The 23,960-nt window shown below is 39.1% G+C and overlaps 2 protein-coding genes across 8 annotated transcripts in view; both read right to left on the bottom strand.

Moving 5' to 3' along the window:
• slc23a2 (solute carrier family 23 member 2) overlaps positions 1-12,822 on the bottom strand; it is a 38,944-nt gene extending 26,122 nt beyond the window's left edge. For 4 of the 6 annotated variants that reach the window (XM_058069914.2, XM_058069915.2, XM_058069923.2 and 1 more), the window contains exon 1: positions 12,523-12,822. The gene's annotated coding sequence lies outside the window, so the exon portion shown is untranslated. The remainder of the gene's footprint in view (positions 1-12,522) is intronic. The other 2 variants (XM_058069918.2, XM_058069922.2) reach the window with 1 other exon arrangement.
• Positions 12,823-14,176: 1,354 nt separating this feature from the next.
• The window catches only part of kcnip3b (Kv channel interacting protein 3b, calsenilin), a 36,499-nt gene continuing 26,715 nt past the window's right edge, over positions 14,177-23,960 (bottom strand). The window contains exons 1-7 of one of the 2 annotated variants that reach the window (XM_058070935.2): positions 20,073-20,841; positions 17,732-17,856; positions 16,969-17,038; positions 16,708-16,886; positions 16,499-16,603; positions 16,344-16,406; positions 14,177-15,028 (exon numbers count right to left, since the gene is read on the bottom strand). In XM_058070935.2, the coding sequence (XP_057926918.1) occupies positions 14,981-15,028; positions 16,344-16,406; positions 16,499-16,603; positions 16,708-16,886; positions 16,969-17,038; positions 17,732-17,856; positions 20,073-20,184 (702 nt within the window). In that variant the 5' untranslated portion in view covers positions 20,185-20,841 and the 3' untranslated portion in view covers positions 14,177-14,980. Of the gene's footprint in view, positions 15,029-16,343; positions 16,407-16,498; positions 16,604-16,707; positions 16,887-16,968; positions 17,039-17,731; positions 17,857-20,072; positions 20,842-23,960 lie in introns of those variants that run through there. The other variant, XM_058070934.2, reaches the window with a different exon arrangement.

Below are 23,960 nucleotides of genomic sequence, written 5' to 3'. Positions count from 1 at the left end.
TTTTCTACCGCTTTTTCCTCACGAGAGTCGCGGGCACATATAGACAAACAACCATTCACACTCACATTCATACCTATGGACAATTTGGAGTCGACAATTAACCTAGCATGTTTTTGTAATGTGAGAGGAAACCGGAGTACCCGGAGAACACCCACGCATGCACGGGGAGAACATGCAAACTCCACACAGAGATGGCCGAGGGTGGAATTGAACTAGGCCTGTGCGCTAACCATTCGTGCAGTCGACAACTAGATTGTTTGGATAATTTTTTTTTTTTATTTGCCAATGTTGTGTCGCGTGCTTAGTCAACAACAAGAACACGTAGTAAAATATTTAAGGTAACCATCCATCCATATTCTACCGCTTATCCTCACAAGATGGCCATGCTGGAGCCTATCCCAGCTGTCTTCAGGCGAGAGGCAGGGTACACCCTGGACTGGTCGCCAGCCAATCAAGGGATTTAAGGTAACCAGACTAAATTAATATTAAGTCCCATTACCAAAGGCAGTAAGGCAAAAGTCATACGATATCACAATTTGTGAAATTTCTGGCCTCTTGGAAAATCTGCGATCAATTCTAAGTGGTGTTATTGGAAAGTGGAAACGTTTAAGACACAGCAGCATAGTCCTAATCAAGATTGTGTGATACAGATACCATGTATCAGCCAGAAAGGTAAATCTGTAAGGCTATAATGCCAAAAGAATGTTTTACCCCTCCCTAATTCATTTTCCTAATAGAAAAGCACCCAGAGTGCGCAGACCATTTACTTTAGCCACATATTTAGATTCCTTGACCATGAAAATATACCATTAGCAATTACATTCACACTGATATTAGAAAGTGTTGTTCGGAGTAGTTGGGAAGTATTTTGGGAGTGTGACCAATCACAGCGGAGTGGGCGTGCCGTGCGTGGAATAAATTAAAGACTGTTTTGGTGGGAAGCACAAATCCCATATTGCAAGGAGTGGCAGCTGCAAGAGGCAATTGTACAGGGAGAGCTCCGATGCACAGACAGTTTGTCACTCCACCTTGAAATTCAAAACTCAATGCACAAAATGCATACCGGGACACCAGCGAAGCATACAAGCATAATTAAAAGTCTAAATGCACGCCAAGTTTGATAAATGCATACATGTTGTTTTCATAGCCAAAGTATTCAATTACAAGACTTGACTTGTTTGAATTCATCACATAGAAATGTCAGCATTTTGTGTTTTGTTTCATCATGCCAGCAATTTGGTTCATCAAATTGATGCTACTTTATGGCAGGCAAATGTTACATACCTAAAAATTTAACTTTGATACACATGTGCATTGAAGTTGTTAACATTCTGTGTATGCCAATAGGGAGTGTCAAATAAATTTTATTTATTATGAGGTTGGATTGGTTTGAATTGGTTGAGAATGAGAATTGGTTGAATTGGCATGAGACAGCAATACAATGATTTGGTGGATGAAGGAGATGCACTTTAGAGTATGTGAACAAGGTATTTCTCTTTTACTGTATTTCAATACAATAAGCTTGTCTCTTGTTTCATCCAAGTTTTATATTCATTCGTTATGTGAGAACCGTTTCAATGTAACTCAATCAAAGTCTCCACCTGCTATCACTTCCTCTTCCTCTTCCTTGTGGTGCATCAGCATCCAATCAAAATTGTGAAGTGGCAAGCAGAGTTAAAAAAAAACTGCAGACAATAGCATATAAAAAGATTTCATAAGAGCACTACGTGGGACATGATACCAGTCGGGTTACAAAACCACAAGGCTCCCGCTAACTCGTATGATGCCCACTTGGACAGCAGGTGGCCTCACTGTGGAAACATAGTATACATCACATGGAGAAAGCAACACAGTGGGAGAGATGCTCAGTTTGAGATCAGAAGGACAAAAGATGCTCAACCTCTGAATGTTTCACTCTTTTCTCACAGCAACACCAACCCCCACACAGCATGCTGCCTGCTGCAAATAAATGAGGAATGAAGTCTTGGACACCTTTCTCACAAGTCTGTTGGCCTAAAAAAATGTAACTGTACACTCTTCCTATAGGTTACCACTTGACCTTCCCAGGCCTTTACCCTCCCACTGAGCCCAGCAGGAACACTTTAGAGACATACAGTAGAGCAAATACTTTAAGCCAAGCTCCAAGCTAGACACATCATCAGCATGCATTAACACGACTGTGCGATAGAATTTAAATACGTATATCATTTAATCTTATCATGAGTCAAATTTATTTTATATCGCCCATTCCTAAACAAAAGTACCCAAACACACATCTTGTTCAATGAATTAATCTGACCCCTTGTTTGCCCCTGAATCCAACTTTGTGTCAACGGTTTAGGGGAGGCCCTTTTCTTTTCTGGCATAATTGTGCCCCAGTGCACAAAGCTGAACAAAGACGCACAACGGAATGCTTGGATGAGTAGGGTATTGTGTAAACCTGCACAGACCCCTGACTCCAAGCCTATCAAACACCTTTGGGAATGAACTGCAATTGCGATGGTGAGCTAACAAACTTTTCTTCAATTTTCCTATGGAGGACCAAAACTGCCAAAATAATAAATAAATAAAAGTGGAAATAAAAACAAAAATGGAAAAAAAAAATAAAAAAATTAAATACAAAAAAATAAATATAAATGGATATACAAAAAAAATTTTTTTTGAATTTTTGAATCTTGTTTTTTATTTTTGTATTTATTTTTGCTTTTATTTATTTATTTATTTATATATTTTTTATTTTTGTTTTTATTTCCATTTATATTTATTTTTTTGTATTTAATTTTTTGATTTTTTTTCATTTTTGTTTTTATTTTCACTTTTATTTATTTATTTATTTATTATTTTGGCAGCTTTGGTCCTCATAGAAATGCAGAAGGAATAACTATTCAAATGAGGGGGCGGTCCTAAGTGTGTCTTGGGTTGAACTGTTCGCCTATTGGTTGATCGACATGTGAGTGCGAAAATCGACTAGGTATGCCTGCAAACGGCCACAGCAAGAGGAAGTATACAGGGAGAAAAGTATACATTTACCGGGACCATAATGGTGAGGTCCACCAGGAAGTCGGTGTCCAAGCTTCTCAGGGACGCTGCCAATCGTTTGGATGATTTGGAACGTGGTATGTATGTAAGTATGTAAGTATGAAACAGCTGATGTGTTACGCTTTTACTTAATTTCAGTTCAGGTGTGTTGACTCTTTCTTTACTTTCTGCTTTCACAAGCTTCAACTTCGGACGAATCGGTGGTGTGGTGACTTCCTCTTGCTGTGGCTGTTTGCAGGCATATCTAGTCGATTTTCGCACTCACATGTCGATCAACCGATAGGCGAACAGTTCAACCCAAGACACACTTAGGACCGCCCCCTCATTTGAATAGTTTTTCCTTCTGCATTTCTGAGGACCAAAACTGCCAAAATAATAAATAAATAAATAAATACAAGTGAAAATAAAAACAAAAATGAAAAAAAATCAAAAAATTAAATACAAAAAAATAAATATAAATGGAAATAAAAACAAAAATGAAAAATATATACATAAATAAATAAATAAATAAATAAAAGCAAAAATACATACAAAAATAAAAAACAAGATTTAAAAATTAAAAAAAAAATATTTTTGTTTTTATTTCCATTTATATTTATTTTTTTGTATTTAATTTTTTCTTTTTTTTCATTTTTGTTTTTATTTCCACTTTTATTTATTTATTGTTTTGGCAGTTTTGGTCCTCCATATTTTCCCTTCCGGTATGCGCTGTGATGATATGGCCCAATACTTTTGTCTATCTCACGCATGGATTTTCTAAGTGTGAGTGCAGCATCTTGCGAAACATGAAGAAAAAAAAAATTCACACTCAGTTACGTCCAGTTTTTCAGGGTGTAGGAGGCCCTAACTTTTGGGGGTAGGTTTACTGTGCCACTGAAAATCCCTGGCCTAGTGTATTCAAGTTCAAAGACTTCTTACAGTTGAGATCAAGAGATTACAATTAAGCAACAATGTAACACAATATGATTTGATGAATCATGTCACAAATGTGACTCTCTCTGAAGTGGGAAAGCCCTCTTCTATGCTGTATGACTCCATACTGACTTTGAGTTGAGATTTTTTTCCACTGGAGTGGCAGCAAACATCAACGAAGACACCATGATACTCAATGAAATATCTGTCCTATCTTTGAAATTAACCACCAACTCAAGAAAGTCTTAAATGGGGCATTGTGGTGGTGGTGGTGTGTGCGCAAAAACAAACAGAAAAAAATAACAGGAGATAAGGTGAGCGCTGGAGAAGGTCGATACTGAGGCGGGGTCTCTAGTCTTGCTCAAATGATACCAGAGCGAAGTGATAAGAGATGGAAGGCACTGAACCACCAACAAGGTTACCCGGAGCAACATGGACACATGACTCCATAAAAGCTGAAACAACAATGAAGTTTTACACACGTTCTCTTGGCAGCCGGGTGAACAGGATAATAACCAATCTCAGGGCATATTTACCCATTCCAATCAATACAATGGCTTCACATGTATCAAAGGCATAGAAAATTTGCACTCTATTGATGTTAAAATTCAATTTACAATTAATTATTTATTATCAATTAACTTCACAAAAAATAAAAACAAACTGGATACTTTTTCCATAAATTTACATGTGTGGTTGTCTTCCTCCTTTCACACACCAAACAGGCTAGATGACAAGAGGGTTCACTTTTTGCATCGGTCTCAACAACCCGGGAGCGTTGGTTCTATAGCAGAATGAATGGCTGACATCTGCATTGACATAAGGTGAACTAAATTATTTCAGAGTTATTTCTTCGTCCGATTCTTTTTTTTTAAGTTTGCATACTTTCCTGCTTTTTTCCCCTTTGCAAATTTGAAATCTACTAATTGTGCACAAGGACAGATATCGAAAGGACCAATTACTCTGTGATGGAAAAAAAAAAACATTGCAAATTAATTAGGGATGCATTTTTCTCAGGCCGCCACTGGTCCAGCCATCCCATCACAACAACTGATTAAACTTTGATGAGGTTCCAATATGCTTTCCCGTACTGATTGTCCTGAAGAGATGCTGTGCAATATTCAAGTGTCTGCACAAATGTCTCAACTGTGGCTTAACATCAAACTGCAACATTCTAATGGAACAGGACACAACGCTCACCCACAAAGATGCCATAAGTGGAATTTACATTTAATTTATTATGGTCTGGATATAGCTACCGTGTACCAAATATTTTGGCTTCACACACTTGTGAATTATGACTTCATGCTGTTAAGCATGGAGGCAAAATGTCATATCGCAGTTTGAATATCGCACCCTCACCAGATCGCGTTTGAAAAAAAGGGGGTTTCTCCTCTCATCCCATGTGGAAGTGGTTCGTTTTTGAATTCTTCAGTGTTTCAAAGCTTACCCAACTACTTAGTTTGGTAGCCTGCTATGCTAGCAGCAGCCACCTCTTGTTTCACTGCAGTTATACCGTAGCCTCCGTAATGTGTAAACAAAGAATAATAGGAGTGTAAAAGTGTCTATTAGGGTGTTATTTCTTGTCTACAGGGCTCGAATAACATTCAAACCTGTATTTATAAAGTCATAAACCGGTTTTCAATGCTCTTACTTTGAAGAAATTCATTTATGGCAATCGAGTCTGGGATAGAAATTAACCGCGATAAACGAGGGCTAACTGCATTTTCATTATTGGATATTACCTCATGGCAATTAATGATATACAACCACAGACACCTGCTCAACATGGGGGGGGGGGACACAAACATTAGCACACACACAGCTCTGGTATCAGAAATGTATTGGTATACGGATCAGATAAAAAAAAATGTGAATCAGTGCATCCCTACTTGAACGTGATATTGGGCAATGAAACGGAGAGGGTTCTCTGCGTGGTGAGAATGTCTCCAAGGATGCACTGGTTTGAAGCGGTCAAAGGTATAGGGGGTGTGTTCAAGTCAAAGAACACGGCAGGTTGTCCTCTGTTTGGTGGATTTATTAAGGTTTATGATGTGGTACTGTAATAACATACATACAAAACAAATACACAAGTAAATAATAAGTAAAGTAACGTAATATCACACAAACACATTGATGAGCCAAAGGCACACTACACACAGAAATCAACAAGGAAACCAAGCAAACATGACACTCACTAGAACAACAGTTAGTCATACAGTTAGCTTGAATACTGATATTAGCACCGATGAACAAGGGAGCCTAACTTCACGAAAACGAAAACAAACAACTGCAGGGCTCCCACAATGGAGCCAAAAACTCACCTTGATGCATTCACGCATAGCATCAACCCTGTGAAATGGTGGATGAGGCTCAAGAAGGCTCAGAGATGTCATGAATCGCTCAACTGACAAAACTGCGCACTGTGGTGCGTTTACTGACCGCTGAACAGAGTAGGACAAAGCTCAAAGCTGAACATTATCTGTGACACAATGTAATGTAACAATGTAAATTATGGGCTTTCTAACAGACAACTGCCGTCTTGTAAGTAATGTTCTGACAATTGGACAACATTAAAATTTACAGGCACCTTTACTGCCAACCTACAGCAATGCTCAGTTTCAAACACACATTTACTCCCCGTTGTCCTTTTCCACACCAGCAACATGACTCTTGTATGTAGGATTAACTTGAGCACCCCTGTGCTACTTTGGTACATGTATGGCCTATTACTCGCATTAATTTTCTACCTCTTATCCTCACAAGGGTCACAGGGGTGCTGGAGCCTATCCCAGCTGTCGTCGGGCGAGAGGCGGGGTACACCCTGGACTGGTGGCCAGCCAATCACAGGGCACATAGAGACAACCATTCACACTCACATTCATACCTATGGACAATTTGGAGTCGCCAATTAACCTAGCATGTTTTTGGAATGTGGGAGGAAACCGGAGTACCCAGAGAAAACCCTGCCTCTCGCCCGAAGACAGCTGGGATGGGCTCAAGCACCCACATGAGGATAAGCGGTTGAAAATGATTGAATGAGTGAGTATCAAAAATCTGAAACACGTCACACTACACTTTTGGAAAAACGTGCACTGGAATCACCTGCCTGCCCTGTTGGTACGTGAAAGATATTACAGAACGCAAATTTAAATATTTAAACCAATGATTGATTTTATATGATTTTTAATATACTACTTGTTAAAACTTACCAGACGCAAACGCTGTATTACCACCAAGTATCAGATTGGTTTTGCCAAAACCTGCCTGAAATTACTCAGTACTGGATCGCAAAAGAAATCAATGCTCTTGCATATCAAAACATTGATAAGGTGTGGAAAAAAATGCATAATTTTCTTTGTACTGTGATGTGGGGTGGTGGTGGGGGGGTGTCTTAAAGAGGAACTGCCCTTTTAGGGAATTTTGCCCATCTGTCGCAATCCTTATGTTAAAAATGCATGTAATACTTGCAGTCTCCTGCTGTATTTTGATGATTTAAAACACGACTATTTACTTATTCATTCAAAATGTACTCAAGCATTTATTTAAAAAAAAAACAAAGTGAATAGAGTATTTTTAACATGTGTGTTAGACAAGCGATTTCAGTTAACAGTGCCCTGCTGCTATTAAATCTAACAAAATGTGATATGTTCTTGCAAGGTTTTTGCCATAAACTGAAACTGATACTTTATTTTAATATGCAAATTGGTTAGAAAATAATTGAAACTGACACTCTTTCAGTACTCTTTTCAGGAGTATGACACGTAAGTTTCATTTTTTTTGTTTCATGACAAAATATACTAAAATAGTTCTGAAATGTGAGGGTGTACTTAAAAACATGTTAAGTGTAATGTCTTTGTCTAAGACATAATTAGTGTTTTAAAAGTGCACTGGGATTCAGGTCTTATAGCACACAGCCTAAAGCACCTTAAAGCAACACTGATAGCATGTTAAGTCACACCGCAAAAGCACCAGCATCTGCTATGATTAGTTGCCGTTTGTTTCCAAGAGATCAATAAACGATCCCCAAGGGTCACTCCCACCCACACAAAGAAGATATAAACATGCAAATCTAGTATGCAGATCTTGTGGATGATTTCACAATGTAGATATGTAATAAACACCATTATGTATTAGAATATCAAGCATCCAGTGCAGTTTTTTAAGACTATAAAGTGTTCACTCGCATATGAATTAGATTGTGCGAGTAGAATTTTTTTTAAAAACAGCACAAGTTCAAGGACATATTTCAAACCTTTCATCCGCATTTTGCTCTTTAATACAAAGTGAATCAAACTAGAGTAAAGATTTTAGGGAATCTGTTTATAAATAGACAAGTCTCATGTTGTGGCTTGATGACATCTCAGCTGCACAATCTGAACTCACTGACGTAGCTAATTGTTATCAGTTGGATACTGAAGCATTGCGCGAAGGTTGACTGATGTTGTGTCCGGTGAAAAATGAACATTAATAAAATTGTTGTCACGCTCAGTGTTGTAGTCTGCGTGTCAAGCTTCTTTATTTTCCATTGTTATGCATTAGTTCCTGTTTCCATGCGCTTACTTTGTAGTTACTTCTGATTCTGCTCCGTTGAATTACGGTTTATTGGCGGATTACTGCTGCTGCACTCCCATTTTACCTGGTCAGTCTGAACAACATTCTTAAGCATGACAATTGTGTTATTTAAGAAGCTTCTATTTCGGAGCACCTGTGCCCCGGTGACTAGGTAAAGCGTCCAGCCCTGGTTTTATCATTTATATGCAGTGTATTACACAGTGTGTCATGCTACCATAGAATATTTCATTCTCATTTAAGGCACCATCAAACTGAAGATTATTCAGTACTGCATCGCAAAAGAAATCAATGGTCTTGCATATCAATACTGGTTACTGGTCAGCATAACACTGATAATTGGAAGGTGTGGAGAAAAAAATGCGTAATTTTCTTTGTACTGTGATGTGGCATGGTGGTGGTGTATCTTAAAGAGGAACTGCACTTTTTGGAAATTTTTTGGGAATCAGTCGCAATCCTTACGTTAAAAATGCATGTAATACTTAGCCCTGGTTTTGTCATTTATATGCGGCAACATTGTTCAAGACTTGCTGCACAAGTATTACACAGTGTGCCATGCTACCATAGAATATTTAATTCTCATTTAACTGGACAAGGCACCATCAAACTGAAGATTATTCAGTACTGCATCGCAAAAGAAATCACTGGTCTTGCATATCAATACTGGTCAGCAAAACATTTATAATTGTAAGGTGTGCGGAAAAAAAGGCGTAATTTATATGTACTGTGATGTGGGATGGTGGTGGGGGGGGTATCTTAAAGAGGAACTGCACTTTTTGGGAATTCTTTGGGAATCAGTCGCAATCCTTATGTTAAAAATGCATGTAATACTTAGCCCTGGTTTTATCATTTATATGCGGCGACATTGTTGAAGACTTGCTGCACAAGTACACAGTGTGCCATGCTACCATAGAATATTTAATTCTCATTTAACTAGACAAGGCACCATCAAACTGAAGATTACAGCACAGAGTAGGTCAAAGTTAATGCACTAGAAATGTAACATCACAATAAAGGCTGTGTAATTTAAAAGCAAAAAAGGGTTACTTCAGCAAACACTGTACTAAAATCGTCTCATTAGACACCCACCATTCAAAGCACCCACCCACACCCCAACATACACACTGGTTCAGGTTGTACAGTGGGAGGACATGGAATGACCCTGCACTACTGTGTAATCTCAGTCACATGCTGCTAGGAATAAAGCAAACACAGCCAGGAATCCATTTCTACAGTACAACTCACTTGACATCACTGTGCCTGTGCCCACTTACAGTTTATATTCAAATGTCCAGCGTGTCTTTGTTGCAGTGACAACTGGCCACTCATGTAGTGACGCGAGTTGTGACGCCACATGACTCACACACATTGAATTGAACTTCATACGTGTCATTTGTGCTCATATGCAATGAAGCCAACTTTCACCAATGTGTTGTGATAGTGTGTAGTTTGCTCATGTAACACAGTCTTACATGAGCAAATTGTAAATTAGGCAGTTTAATGCAAACAAGCATTAAAGTGAAAAAGGCTGTTCATCAGATGATCAAAAGCTTAAGACCAGGGTTGTACAGTGAGACTAGAAATTACGACTGTGTGAGTGGAAAAAAAAAGGAGCGTGTACATTTTTCAACCCTTTCATTCGCATTTTGCTCTTGAAATAAGTCCATACAAAACTAGAGTATAATTGTACAACTTATCTTTGTTCACATCAGCAACTCTCGCGTTGACACTCGACGTCCAAGCCGTACATGCCAGCTTGTGTGGGTGAAAGCGTGCAGCTGCACTCTCAGACTTAGAGCTAACTTAGCTATGTTATCTGATGGATACTGTAGTGATGCAGGAAAGATGACTATTCTCTGTGACGAAACATTTTCAGGTCAAAACGGCAAAGTATTTTATCGTTTCAGCCTCTCATCTACACAGGAATGGAATTTTTGTGTGACCAACAAAAGGAGACTTTGGACCAAAAGATTCAATGGAGGACTTTCCCAGCAAGTATGGTGGACTGAGGCAAGGAGGAGGGGCCTGACAGAATCATGCCTGCTCTGACTCATCTGATGCAAAGGATGACTGGAGTTCACAGCAACACACACACACATGCTCAGTCCTGTTGCACCTTTTTAGAGTTTTCCTTTAAATTAGCTCCTCTTGCTGATTGCTACATAGGATATTATGTACTTCTCTTTTAGAAGATGCTAAAAGAAGACTGGTTGAATTCCAATTCTATCCCACATCTTACCCCTTAACCACACTGGATTTGTCGTGGCAGTGGTTCCGGTCCTATCCGTCTTGCCGCCAAAGTGCCACTCAAACGGTATTCACTGCAGGGAGCGTCCAATTTGGCTGCAAAATCTACGCTTACGAGAGCAGATGTTCGCGCGAAAACTAGCCTTGTATACAGGAAGTAATTGTAAACAATAGCCATATTTGTTTGAACAGCCACGGTGTCATAGATTTCTGTGTTTTGTTTTGTTTTTGGTGCAATAGGAATTGTTATTGTTGTTTGGGTTTGACACGAACATCTAAAAATTGATGCACCGGAGTTCAGAGTTCATGCATATGGCTGTATTGTGTCAGCTCTATAGTCTCCAGAGCTCAGTGGCAGTGCTTCGAGCATATGTCCGCCTATAATGCACCTCGCCCGGCCAGGACAGGTGATCATCTCCGCTCCAGAGTGTACAGTATACATGTTTTATATTAGAGATCTATTCTCCGTTAAGTGGCAAACTTGTTTTGTGTCTCTGTCATGATGACATGAAAACCCAGAACATACTATACTCATTGATTCCTTGTATTTGAAAATGAAAGTGAAGTCAATGATTTTTTTTTGGCTCTCTGACTTGCAAGACCTGATATTTTACCATTGTAGATTATCTGTTTATGCTGATTTACTATGTAAGAAGGTGATATATGAAGCAACAGTGTTGCCTCAGGTTGTAATAGTTGTGAATATTTACACCCTTTACTCATTTGGTTAACTTGGCTAACAACATTTTCCTTGTGTTTTCCTGAAGAAGGACTTGTTTGCACATATATACCGATACTCCGAGTTTGAGTATACACAGCAATTAACACATTTTTGTACAAATAATGCTGCAGGTAAGAGATGGCCTGTAATGGGTAGGAAGCTAATGCATACTATGTGGACGAATTCTGTACTGTACACACAGTATATACGTACATACGTAGCTGTAATTTACATTCTAAGCATCTACTTGGCAGCCTTACAGTTCAGTGCAACAACAATGATCTCATCAGTCCACAAACCTGTTGACCTCTTTGTATTACAACTATTTCATTGCTAGTGAATAAAACACCAATAAGCTGCAGTAACCATAAAGAGGTGCTCGTAAATGACTGATTTGAATGAACGAATTCAAACATGAACGAATCAATGCTACTAGGGCTTATCATGATCGTTGTTATAATGCAGGTGTACTGGGAGTTGCATGAAGCACCAGCAGCCTCAATACCGATGTCATAATTACAAGGTGACTTTCATCCTCTGTATTTTACCTCATAATAATGTGTGCTTGCAATGCCAGCGGTCGCACATCTGTTTGGCTCCGTTTCCATGGCAAAAGTCCAAAAGCCAATAAATCCTAATGGCCAAATAATCTGATAGTGGCTATGTGGTTAGTTGCTAGTAAGTACACCATCTTATAGGAATAATTGTAATGTATTTACAGCTAGTAGCCCGCTGTGACTTAGAGGAAATGAGGTCAAAATAATGACTTTGCTGTAATATATTACCGTGACTAGTGTTGCGAAGCCGGGTAGGGTGAGAGAGGCGAATGGGATTGCAAGATCAAGAATGACAGATTGGGCCTATCACCGTCACACACAGCATCACCACACACACGCGGTCACGCCGACCCACCGAGTCCAACCGTGTGATACATATTTTGCGCAGAACGGTGAAATGAGTTGTATTATGCACTTTATGCACGTAGAACGACTTTGGATATTTAAAAATGAACATTATATCTCCACACTTACCTGCCTAATGAAAAAGAAGACGAAGCCCACTTCCCTGCTCGGCTACGTCCTTTGGCTGGTGGTACAGGAGCGGCGCAGAACAGCGCAGCTCGAAGCGGGAGGTAGGGAGGTAGGGAAGACCGTCTTTACTAGAAACCGGAATGAAGCTCACATACAAGCGGATAAGTTGATAGCCTGTCTGCGAGGCCGATTGAGCCAAAACAAAACCCTCCTCTCGCCGACAGACAGGCTTTAAAACCGCTGTCCGCGGAGGGATTTGGTCTTTCATAAAGCCACGGGGGCTGATGTCAGCTATCGCGCATGCGCATATACACTGTGACGTCAGACACCAGCCTCCCGCTCGAGCCTAGCCAATCAGAGTCGACGGACCAATGACGCAACTTTTCCGCGCTAGCGACTCATAATGTCCTTATTTCCACGATTGTCTTACTAAAATATTTTACAACAATACTTTATTCTAAAATGAATTTTCATTGATAGTCAAATTCTTTTCTAAATTTGCACATTGTATTGTCTTTTGAGGGTACCATACTGACCTCTAGCGCTGCTGTAAATGACAGTTAACAATGCATTCAGACAGCACCGTAGTCATGTTGCAGCCTTATGTTAATCATTTAACCTCTACACTAAAAATAGAAATACTACACCCAATACACTCCGTACCCCAGTTTGTTAATGCATCAAACGGAAACATTTAACGTGTATTAAAATAGAACATATACTATACATGTCCTGTTTTTAATATGATTTGGAAATTATACAAGCGCAGCATACAAGAGCAGCACCCATAAATAAGTAATTTAATACAAGTTCATGATCCAGAATATCTTTATGTACATTAATTGTATCTACAGGTAGGTATGGGGGTGAGAAGCAGCAGTCTGTTACAGTACATAATGATATACGCTGCTGAATAAAACTACTGCACATTAAGAAATAAGTGGTATATATTCTGATGTGAATGTGTACATTTGGTTTTTCAATATGTGATATAAGACTCCCCTGGCAGGCAAAGCAGCTTGAAAAATAATAAAGAAAAACAAATTTTTCAAAAACTACTCAGCTAATTTCAGTTGTGTTTAGAGGTTAAATTAATAGATAATCAGTCAGAGTGTAAACTGAGTCCAACCGTATTATATTCCCTAAGGGGAGGCTCCCTGTGCCACACTTTGAAAACCAGCCACCTCCCTTTCATAATATGAACCACCCTCTGCTGGTGAAAGCTGAGAACGACAACAGTAGTCCCGCAGGCTCCCTGCAATAAATACTGCATCTGAGTAGTTAAAAAAGGGACAAACCATGATTTCAATAATAAACTGCATGACACTTTCAATGTGTCTTTCATTGTTCCTCATCTCAGTGTTTCAAACGATGCATTCATGCCAGCAGACACAAAGCTGACATTTCAGCCACATCAATCTCTTTGCTTGGTTTGTTCGGCACTGTTTTATTGCAGTGAAACACGGTCAAACTAGAAGAAATGTCAAACTAATGGACTCAATGCATCCATCACCTTTCATTTGCAGACAATGGATGTTACATTTTATGTCTCTTTCACCCTGTCACACTTGTCCTGTGTTAGCTTATTAGCTCATTATGTGTGAAGGATGCCCCAGCACTGGAGGGAACTGTTGTGAAAAGAGGACACTCAGAGTGGAGGTCACAGCAGTCGCCAGCATCTTTATTAACCCACGTCACAAAGGTCCCACTGTACTGTACATTATACTGTGGCACTTTAGAGTCATCATGCAAGTAGATACTGAAAAACCAACATAAAGCCTCCATTCAGCATTAAAAAAAAACCCACATTTACAGTCCTTGTTTGTCGCACTATTGCACAGATACACTGCCATTTTGGCTCCATTTTCAATATAATCTCCAAAAAACTACAAAAGAACACAATAATTACGGAATAATCTTTAATTCAACAGGGAGCTGTCACTAAACATTGATCAGACCCATCAGCCAGCTTTACATACCCTATATACACAAAAGTCCCTTCATTTGTGCACCAGGCGCATCAACATTAAACTACAGTGCAGGCTAATTCCACGTCACATATTCTATAACAAACATGCTTTGTTTCTCTTTTTCAGTGTGCGCAGCATGACTGACGTTGTGCACTGAGTGTGCAAGAATGAAAGGGAATTAGTGAGTCCAAGCATTTGGGGTGTTGGCGCTCATGACTTCAATCTTTCATGTTCTTTTGTGCCATTTACTGAGGACATAAAACACACACAAAAAGATGTGTGATCAATCCAGGAAGCTCATCGTCTGTCTGTGACAGTCCTTTATGTGCACAAGTATATCTGCAAGGTGCAACTCAAAGAAGCGTGGTGACAGATTAAACAAAAAACCCTCTTTGTGTCTTTACAGTACTTGTATTAAGTGTGTGATGCTAGTATTCTGTGAGTGTCTCCTTGATGAAAAAAATATTTCAAAGCAGCATCTTGATTGGTTATATCACATTTTCAAACAGCTGCATGGAGTTCATGATGTTCTCATCCTGGGAGAAAAAAGATAATGATAATGTCAGACAGATATAATTGTTTTATTCATTCATTCATTCATTTTCTACCGCTTTTTCCTCACGAGGGTCGCGGGGGTGCTGGAGCCTATCCCAGCTGTCTTCGGGCGAGAGGCGGGGTACACCCTGGACTGGTCGCCAGCCAATCACAGATAATTGTTTTAATTAAACAAAATTACAAGTTTGTATTTTGATTGCTATGATGATATATATGATGTTATTTTTTTTTTATTGATCATGTTTTGATTTTTAAAATACAATACAATACATTGTAATGTAATAGCATATCATATAAAATACCATTTTAAATATTTAGTATTACATGACTTCTCCGGTACTCCGGTTTCCTCCCACATTCCAAAAACATGCTAGGTTAATTGGCGACTCCAAATTGTCCATAGGTATGAATGTGAGTGTGAATGGTTGTTTGTCTATATGTGCCCTGTGATTGGCTGGCGACCAGTCCAGGGTGTACCCCGCCTCTCGCCCGAAGACAGCTGGGATAGGCTCCAGTAAAAAGAAAACTCAAAATATTAAGAAAAAAGGTTGTGTTCGAACAAGAAAAAGTCCCAATTTTCATTCTTTAATTATTAAAGAAAAACTTTCAATATTTTAAGTCACAATATTTTGACAAACAAAGGAAGAAAGATTCATTTTGGAAAAAGCTATGCTGTTATGAGAATAAAGCCAAAATATTAATAATAATAACAAAGTTAAAATAGGATGAAGATAAAAAACAGCAAAGGTGTGGAAAAAAACAGCTGTAATTTTATGAGGATAAAGTCAAAATATTAAAATGAAAAATTGTATTCTGACAGGAAAAAAAGTGCAATTTTGCAATTTTAGGAGAATAAACTCATAATATTACGAGAGAGGGAAATAATGCCATTTTTGTAACATAGAGTTGAAATATTAAAGAAAAAATAAGTGACTTTTAAAGTCGTAATATGAGAAAGAAAAGAAAATATAAAGTTGTAATTTTTGTAAAATGAGATTGATGAGAAATTTCTAGTATTATTGGAATAAAATGTACATACTATTGGAATAAAGTAAATGAATTAATTAAATTATTTTTAAAAGTTCATATTATTTTTCACCATTATCACAGTTTTTCCTTGAAATATTTATAACTTTGTAGTATTACTGCATGTGTTGCTTTACAAAATAACAAAATGGCCCTTGTATCCTTTAGTTTTTCAAAAGTTTAGACCCTCTATTGTCTGTGTATTGTCCAGGTCACTCATGTGACAAGAAGAAATCTTGTAAAACGTGTTAAAGAGCATTATTTGGTCACCTTCTGGCAGGTCTCAATGAACTCTTCAATGGTCACGACACCATCTCGGTTTCTGTCCATTTTCTAGGCAATAAGCAAATGTACACAGGGTAAACACTCATAAGAGTTCATAACAGGGACAGAATTCTGAATTTGTGCCATAATATATTGAGAACCTGGAAGAACTTGTCCACATGTTCAGAGGGCGCCTCATCTCGCACACATGGATAAGTGTAGCGGCCCATCATGTCATAGATGGACTTCATTATGGCCAGCATCTCCTGCGGATTCAACAAGATGCATAATGAATTTGTGTGTAAATAAAAGCCACATTTTCAAGCAAAACATGAGCCAGTAAATTTAACATGGGTTCCTATGACTGGACCTCTTTGGTGATGTAGCCGTCTTTGTTGATGTCATAGAGGTTGAAGGCCCAGTTGAGCTTCTCAGTGACGGAACCTCTGAGCAACACGGACAAGCCGATGACAAAGTCCTCAAAACGGATAGAGCCATTTCTGTCGATGTCGAAAGCGTTGAAGAGGAAGTGAGCATATGTGGTTGCGTCTGTGTGAGGAGGACAAGAGAGACTTATGATGGATCATTATCAAAGCTGAGAGATAACATGGATAGAAGACGGACAGCTGACCTCCTTGGGGAAAGAACTGAGAATAGATCGACTTGAATGTCTCCTCATCCACCAGCCCGCTGGGACACTCCTGGGTTGAGGAAATAAGGCATGCATCAGTAGAAGTCGGCCCACTACATGACATAGTGATTATTCTGAAAATGAAGTTATATTATTGGGAGAAAAATGTGGAATAAAGTGAAACATTACCAAGAAAAAGTCAGCATATTACAATATAATTGTTATGGGAATACATTTGGAACATTGTACAAAAACAATAGTAATTTGCAAGAAAAAAATGTAACCATTCAGTCAAAAGTGATTTTATTACAAAAATAAAATTGTGATAATGTGAGTGGTATGAGAAAAAAGTGAAGTAAAGCTTGAAAACTTTGGGAGTTACAATATTCCAAAACCAAAATCATAGTATTATGATTAAAAAAAATTATAATAAAGTTGTAACATTACAAAGAAAAAAACTCAAATAAAGCCACAAAGTTAAGAGAAAATGTCATAATATTATGCAAAAAAATACGTTATGAGAAAAAGTTGAATAAACCATAATTTTTTGACAAATATGTCCTAATACAACGAGAAAAAAGTGGAAGGAAGTCAAAACATTATTACAAAAGTCATTCAAATTGTAATATGATGAGAAGTTGATATACTACAATATATCAATATACTACAATATGTCAAAGTTGTATAAACTATTTCATTGAGGAAGTTGCAAACAAATGCATGACCTAATGATTGCAAAACAGTGCAAATATGCTTTACATACATTCTTAAAGCCTCTATAGAGAGACTGAATCTCTTTCCTGGTGAACTTGGTCTGAGCCTGCAGCTGGTCCAGGCCTTCCGGTTGGTGACGCACCGTCGACAGCTCCAGATCACTGTCGCTGCTGTCTGTGGTACAGAGAGAGAAGGGCAGAGAGAAGGGACAATAGAGAGAGTGATGCAGAGATGGGCAGATGAGAAGAGAGGCAGGGGGCATGAGGGGCAGATGTCGAGTGCGTGGATACAGGCCAACGTTGGGGGAGGGCTGAGATCACACATTTAAGAGAAAGCAGGTAAATAGGCAAAAAACTACACACGCAACAGGAAGGAGGAGGTACTTTCTTTATGGCGGAATTGACACCTAACTCGTTGTGCTTCATTGATTTTGATCGCACTCTTGGTTGCCAGTTCACACACACTAAGAGAAAGCACTGCATGGCCGGGATAAATAAAATAGTATTCATTCAAAAATACAAACAAAGGAGGACTGACAAGGAGTTTCCAGGACATTTGGATGTTAGGTGGACTTCCAACCATCTCCATACTCACCATCTTTAGACAGAGAACAGAGAAGGAGGAGGTGTGAGCACCGGAATGGAGTGAAAAAGAGTCACAGAGCAACGCGGGGAAAGTGAAAGTAAGAGGAAAAAAACAAAAGAAAGAAAAAGAGTCAGATCACACACATTCAAGGTGTTTCTAGAACGGGTGAGAATAGACGGTGATGACCCAAGATGTCTGCAGCCATGTCCGAAATAAGCATATTTATACATTCACAAAGCCATAACATTGGGTGCATCCACGACATCCATCATACTGAAAAGTTTGTGATATTTTGGTTACCTTTTTCAGGGTAAATGATCACAAACAGCTCTCAGTATGATGCACTACAGTTGTACACCAATGCCAAATGTAACTACAATGATAAACATATTGCTAAATTCAATAAAAACCTCTGACAGTGTCGAGGGTACCTAATGTTTTGGCTGGTGAATGCCTTGCTATGTCACAAAGCTTCAAAAATTGATGCTAAGGACTTTTGCATTACAAAATCACTCAATCACTTTTGCATTCAGCACAAAACATGAAATTCAATTCTTCCAAAAGTGATGTAAGTACTTATAATAATAAAATCACCATATTGAGTTGAATGTTGGACTTTTCCCTATAGAAATAAGCCTGAAAAAGACATATTCAGGGTTTCGGGATTTACACATGCACCAGAGCAAGTCACAGCGTTTCCTCCTGTCACTCACATGGAAAAGTATTTCAAAGGCTGTTAGCAAACAACAGACAAGTTATGATGGGAATTTTAAGATAATGCTGATCAATGAAGCAGAGTCGTCAAACAGCTATTCAGCAGCTACTAAATATGATTATTAAAATATTCAGCGTTGGCTTATATTCAGGGCAAATCCGGTATTTCAGAGACATTTTACAGAATTTGTTCTTGTCCTTCAATATATAGAAATAATTTTCATCACCTTCATTATATCGCAAAGAAAATGTAACAAAAACCAAGTTGAGTCAGAGCTTTTCTTCCTGTCACACACACAAACACACCAGTGATCTGGAGGAGTACAAGCAAAATGTTGGCAAACAACAGAGGAGGAGTTCTTATGCCAATTTTAAGATACTGTAATGGCGATCAATGAAGCAGAGTAGAGCAACAAAACATGAAAATTAAAATCGGATTTCATTAATATTGATCATTTTTGCCTTAGATTTTGTCTTTGAATACATTCATTCATTCATTCATTCATTTTCTACCGCTTTTTCCTCACAAGGGTCGCGGGGGTGCTGGAGCCTATCCCAGCTGTCTTCGGGCGAGAGGCGGGGTACACCCTGGACTGGTCGCCAGCCAATCACAGGGCACATATAGACAAACAACCATTCACACTCACATTCATACCTATGGACAATTTGGAGTCGCCAATTAACCTAGCATGCTTTTGGAATGTGGGAGGAAACCGGTGTACCCGGAGAAAACCCACGCATGCACAGGGAGAACATGCAAACTCCACACAGAGATGGTCGAGGGTGGAATCGAACTTGGGTCTAACCACTTTTCCGCCGTGCAGCCTCTTTGAATACATCTTTTCAAAAATTGGTTCATGGCAAGGGTGGGTCGTCTTATTTTCAAGTCAATACGTCCAGCTTTGTGCTAAAAACAAAGACACCATATGAGGACAATATATGTTATCATCCTATGACTGCAAAGTAATAAGCCAAAGTACTTATCTAATTACAGCATTGTATAAAGTACAATCAATCAATCAATAAAGAATATAACAATAACTAGTTTTTCGTCACACAACTCTAACATACTAGCGATCCTGGTCCCTCACCGGTCTCGGTGATGTCAATGAGGCCCAGCAGGTGCATCAGTTTGAGGAACATGATGACCAGACACACGATGCCAACTGTCTGAAGGCCCTCTGTCTCCCACCGTACGCTCATCTTGTGCCCTCGTCTTCTATATAACTTTCCTTGCACGGTCCCCTCAGTTGGGTTGTTCTGCTGTTACCTTCTCATGGTTCAATTCCTTCTCATCACCATCCTGTCACCCACTCTGCTCGTCACTCTCTTTCTGTCACACTTTTTCCCTGACTGCGTCCCTTTTTAGATCTGCCATTTTAATTGACTGCCCCTTTTTTCACCACCAGCGGATCTCGGGGGAGCATTTTTGCACAAGGAGAGATAATCCGACTCCCTTTGTTATGGTCCAAATATTTAGAAGAGACAAAAGGACCCCCCTCCCCCTCCCCCAAGTCGATTGACAAATTTAGGTAAATGCTACATTTCTATGACTGTCATCAAAACAAACTCCATCATCAGTTTGTAGTAACACCTCCTTCCCAGGCAACTCTGACAGTGACCCACTTTGTAATTGTTCCACTTTCCCCTCTGGGATGTGCTTACAGGGACCTAAGAGCACAAAGTGGAGTCCTGACACACTCTTATAGTGTAATGAAAAGGGAACTGGGACCACTCACTCCCTGGGGTTCTGTTACAATTGTGCACAAAACTTAATATCTTGTCTGAGGAACGTGGCACTCTGCTGTTCTCTAGTGGAGACCCCTGGAAACAACAACAACAACAAAAAGACTTTTTGCAGAGGAAAATGCATTTACTCGTAGCATTTAACCCGTAGGGATGGTTAATACATTTTAGGTTTTCAAACCAGAAAGCGGAAGAATAGTCCGTCATTCATATTTTCCTGGATAGGCTGGATAGAATACTTAAAAGTCCATTACATTTTTCTTGTTTAAAAAAATAATAATCAAATTGTCATTTCTGTTCTGTCTTTTCCATTAGCCTGAAATGACAAAGTAACCGAAAAAAAAACACATTTGCACATAATTACAAAAAAAGGCCCTACTGAAAATAATTAAAAAGCCATTTTGATCCCACATTTATTTCAACACAAACTAATGTATTGTGTTAAAACTATTGTGTTAAATTATTTAAAGTTGATAACTGTTAAAAACTCGTTTTTTCCATGTAATAACATCTACCACCACTCCAACAAGGAAACAAGCAAATAAATCTATGAAGGAGCCAGTAATGTGGTAAAAACATCAATTCCTGATATGCAATGCAATTCGAAACATAACTGGAGCCAACCCAAAAGTGACATCATAGTCGAGACGACAACAATCAATGTCTGTGGCTTTCTTTCATTCATAGTCTCACTTCAGAGATTACTGTGATTTACATTGAATTTATTGAGGTATAAACACTAATGTGATAAAAAGGTATCTGCTGAATGATGTAATTAGGGTGTAATCGGTTCGGTTGGTGTCGAGTTACTTTCAATTTCCTTTGGTTTTAGACCAAAACATTTTAAAGCCTGTTCCCAGAAACATAACCACAGTGGTAGGAAAAAAGAAAAAGCTCATTTTGACTCAGAGGGATGGTATGAAGTATGTGAGGAAAAAAGGAGAAATTTGGGAGGCTACTGAGGGATGACGAGTGTCCTTCAGAGCCCTGGAGGTGTTCTCCGGGGGTTCCATATTTAGGCGATCTTAGAGAAAACCTGTTCAATACCACATGTATAATTAATGTGAAGTAATGCTAAACCGGGGGTGTATCACTACAGGCTCGGAAGGCGGGGGACAGAGAGCTGATGCGATTGAAAGGAGTGATGAATAATAAAAGCAAAGAACATTACTGGGGCTTTTGTTGAATTTATTACTTACTGATGCTGAGCAATATTACAAAGACTAATGTGGCGCCCATCTTGCTGTAATTGTCTTGGCACGCTAACGACAAGACATTCTGATCCAAAGACCAAAGTCAGAAAGACCTATATGGCTCCAGAAGATCTGTTCTAATGGCCCACTGACTGTATAAGCAAACTGATTGGCCCACCATGCTCGGACATCAATGGTATTTATTTATCAAAAACTATCTCCGTCCAACTTTTTAAACTTCTATCCACTGAACTGGCTACACTGCCGTCATCCATACGTACCCAACTAGTCATCAAACAAACCTGGTTACAACTACCGATCATGCATCCCTCCAAAGAAACATACATCCACCCATCCGACCATTGGCCCAATCACTCACCCATTTAGGTACTATACACCCATCTACTTTGCCCATCTTTCAAACAATCCTCGACTTCACACCCATTCGTCAACCCAACGGCAATGTCACTGACCAACCTTCTGGCTATAACAATACCTACCATCCGGCCAACTTTCACCCACCAACCTGCCATCTTACAATTCATTCAACCATACCCATCTATTCATCAATACTGGGTGTGACAGCGGGGTCGACCAATATAGGACGATATGAAAAGAGTCAATTGATGAGCTTGGTGGTGGTCTGCTCTAAAGGGCTTCATGGCAAAAGGCTTAAACTCGATCTTTGCTTCAACTTGAGCGTCTGTTTTCAGCTTGGTCTTTATACTTTGCACGTATCAATTTCCATTCAATATAGTGTAAAAGTAAGGCACAGTAAGGCACATGAATAAATACATAAATGGCTGTTCAGGCCCGCATTTTTGGTCTGCCAACTGGGAAAACTCCCAGTAGTCCTGAGGGTCAATCCACCCCTTGGTATACAGCAGGGGTCTCAAACCAAATGTGGCCTGCAGGACACTAGTTTGAGGCCCCCGCCTTGATATGAAAGTTTAATGTTAGTGCGGCCCGCGCAAGTTTGATATGGATGCTGTATGGTATCATGTACCCAGAAAAAAATATTATGATTGATTAATGTTCATGTTAAAGGTTAAATAACTGTTAATAGTTATCCTCCCTAACCGTGTGGAAGTGGTAAGTGTTTGGCTATTTAAGTTTAAAGGAAACAACTTGAAGGCTACCGTTTAGGTCGCTAGCTCTCTAGTTTGTGAGTTAGCATATGTCTCAAGACCCTGCAGTTGCGCAATATGTTGCAAATAAAAAAAGTATAAATGTGACTATAGTCGTGTTTTGTCATGTCTACAGGGCTCTAGTAATGCTTTGTTAATTTTAATCTGAAAAAAAAATAATTTGTCTACCCACCAATTATATGCGGTTTCTTAAGTTTTGCACAGCATATCCATCTAACCTATGTATATATCCATTTATCCAATGCCCCATCAAGTTAGTCTTAGTCATCTTCCCCATCTGGGCACCTTCATAACTGCTAGGTCTATTCATCAACCAATCACAAAGTAACCATGTAACCCATTATCGGTTCATCTATCAATTCACCATCTATCTGTCTATTGGTCCCATCATGTAACCAGCCCTACCTGGTCACCCTTATGCCAATTAAGTCCATTTATCAAGTTAATGGCAAACCCATAGACTTACCTTCCTAGCATATAAATAAGTACTTAGCAGCCATCAAACCAACAATCGACCATCTACCCATTTACACAGGCTTATCCTTATCTTGCCCACCTACCTATCTATAACTGTATACCACCCAGACATTTAACCCATTGTGGGTCCATTCAAATTCACCCTTGCATCAACCTGCTATCCATGTAACGACAGCGCTCACTGTCCCCTACATGGCTACCTCCAGACCTACTCAGTCCATTCATCAACGACCAACCATCCTACCGTATAACGACCATCCAGCCATATGACATTTTGATGCCGGTGCTCATATAAGGGAAACAACAGGCTAGCAATGTTGTGTTGTTAGTGTAACATTTTCATTTAATTGAATAGAAATGCAGTTTGGTGGAAACAAATAATAAAAAGTCAAAGCTTACAATAACAGAATGTCGC

This window comes from Doryrhamphus excisus, linkage group LG3, assembly GCF_037039965.1.
Source record: "Doryrhamphus excisus strain RoL-2023G ecotype Guam linkage group LG3, RoL_Dexc_Guam_v1.1, whole genome shotgun sequence".
NCBI lineage: Eukaryota > Metazoa > Chordata > Actinopteri > Syngnathiformes > Syngnathidae > Doryrhamphus > Doryrhamphus excisus.
Note: the sequence above shows the minus strand (reverse complement) of the source record. Positions and strands in the feature narration are given on the sequence as shown.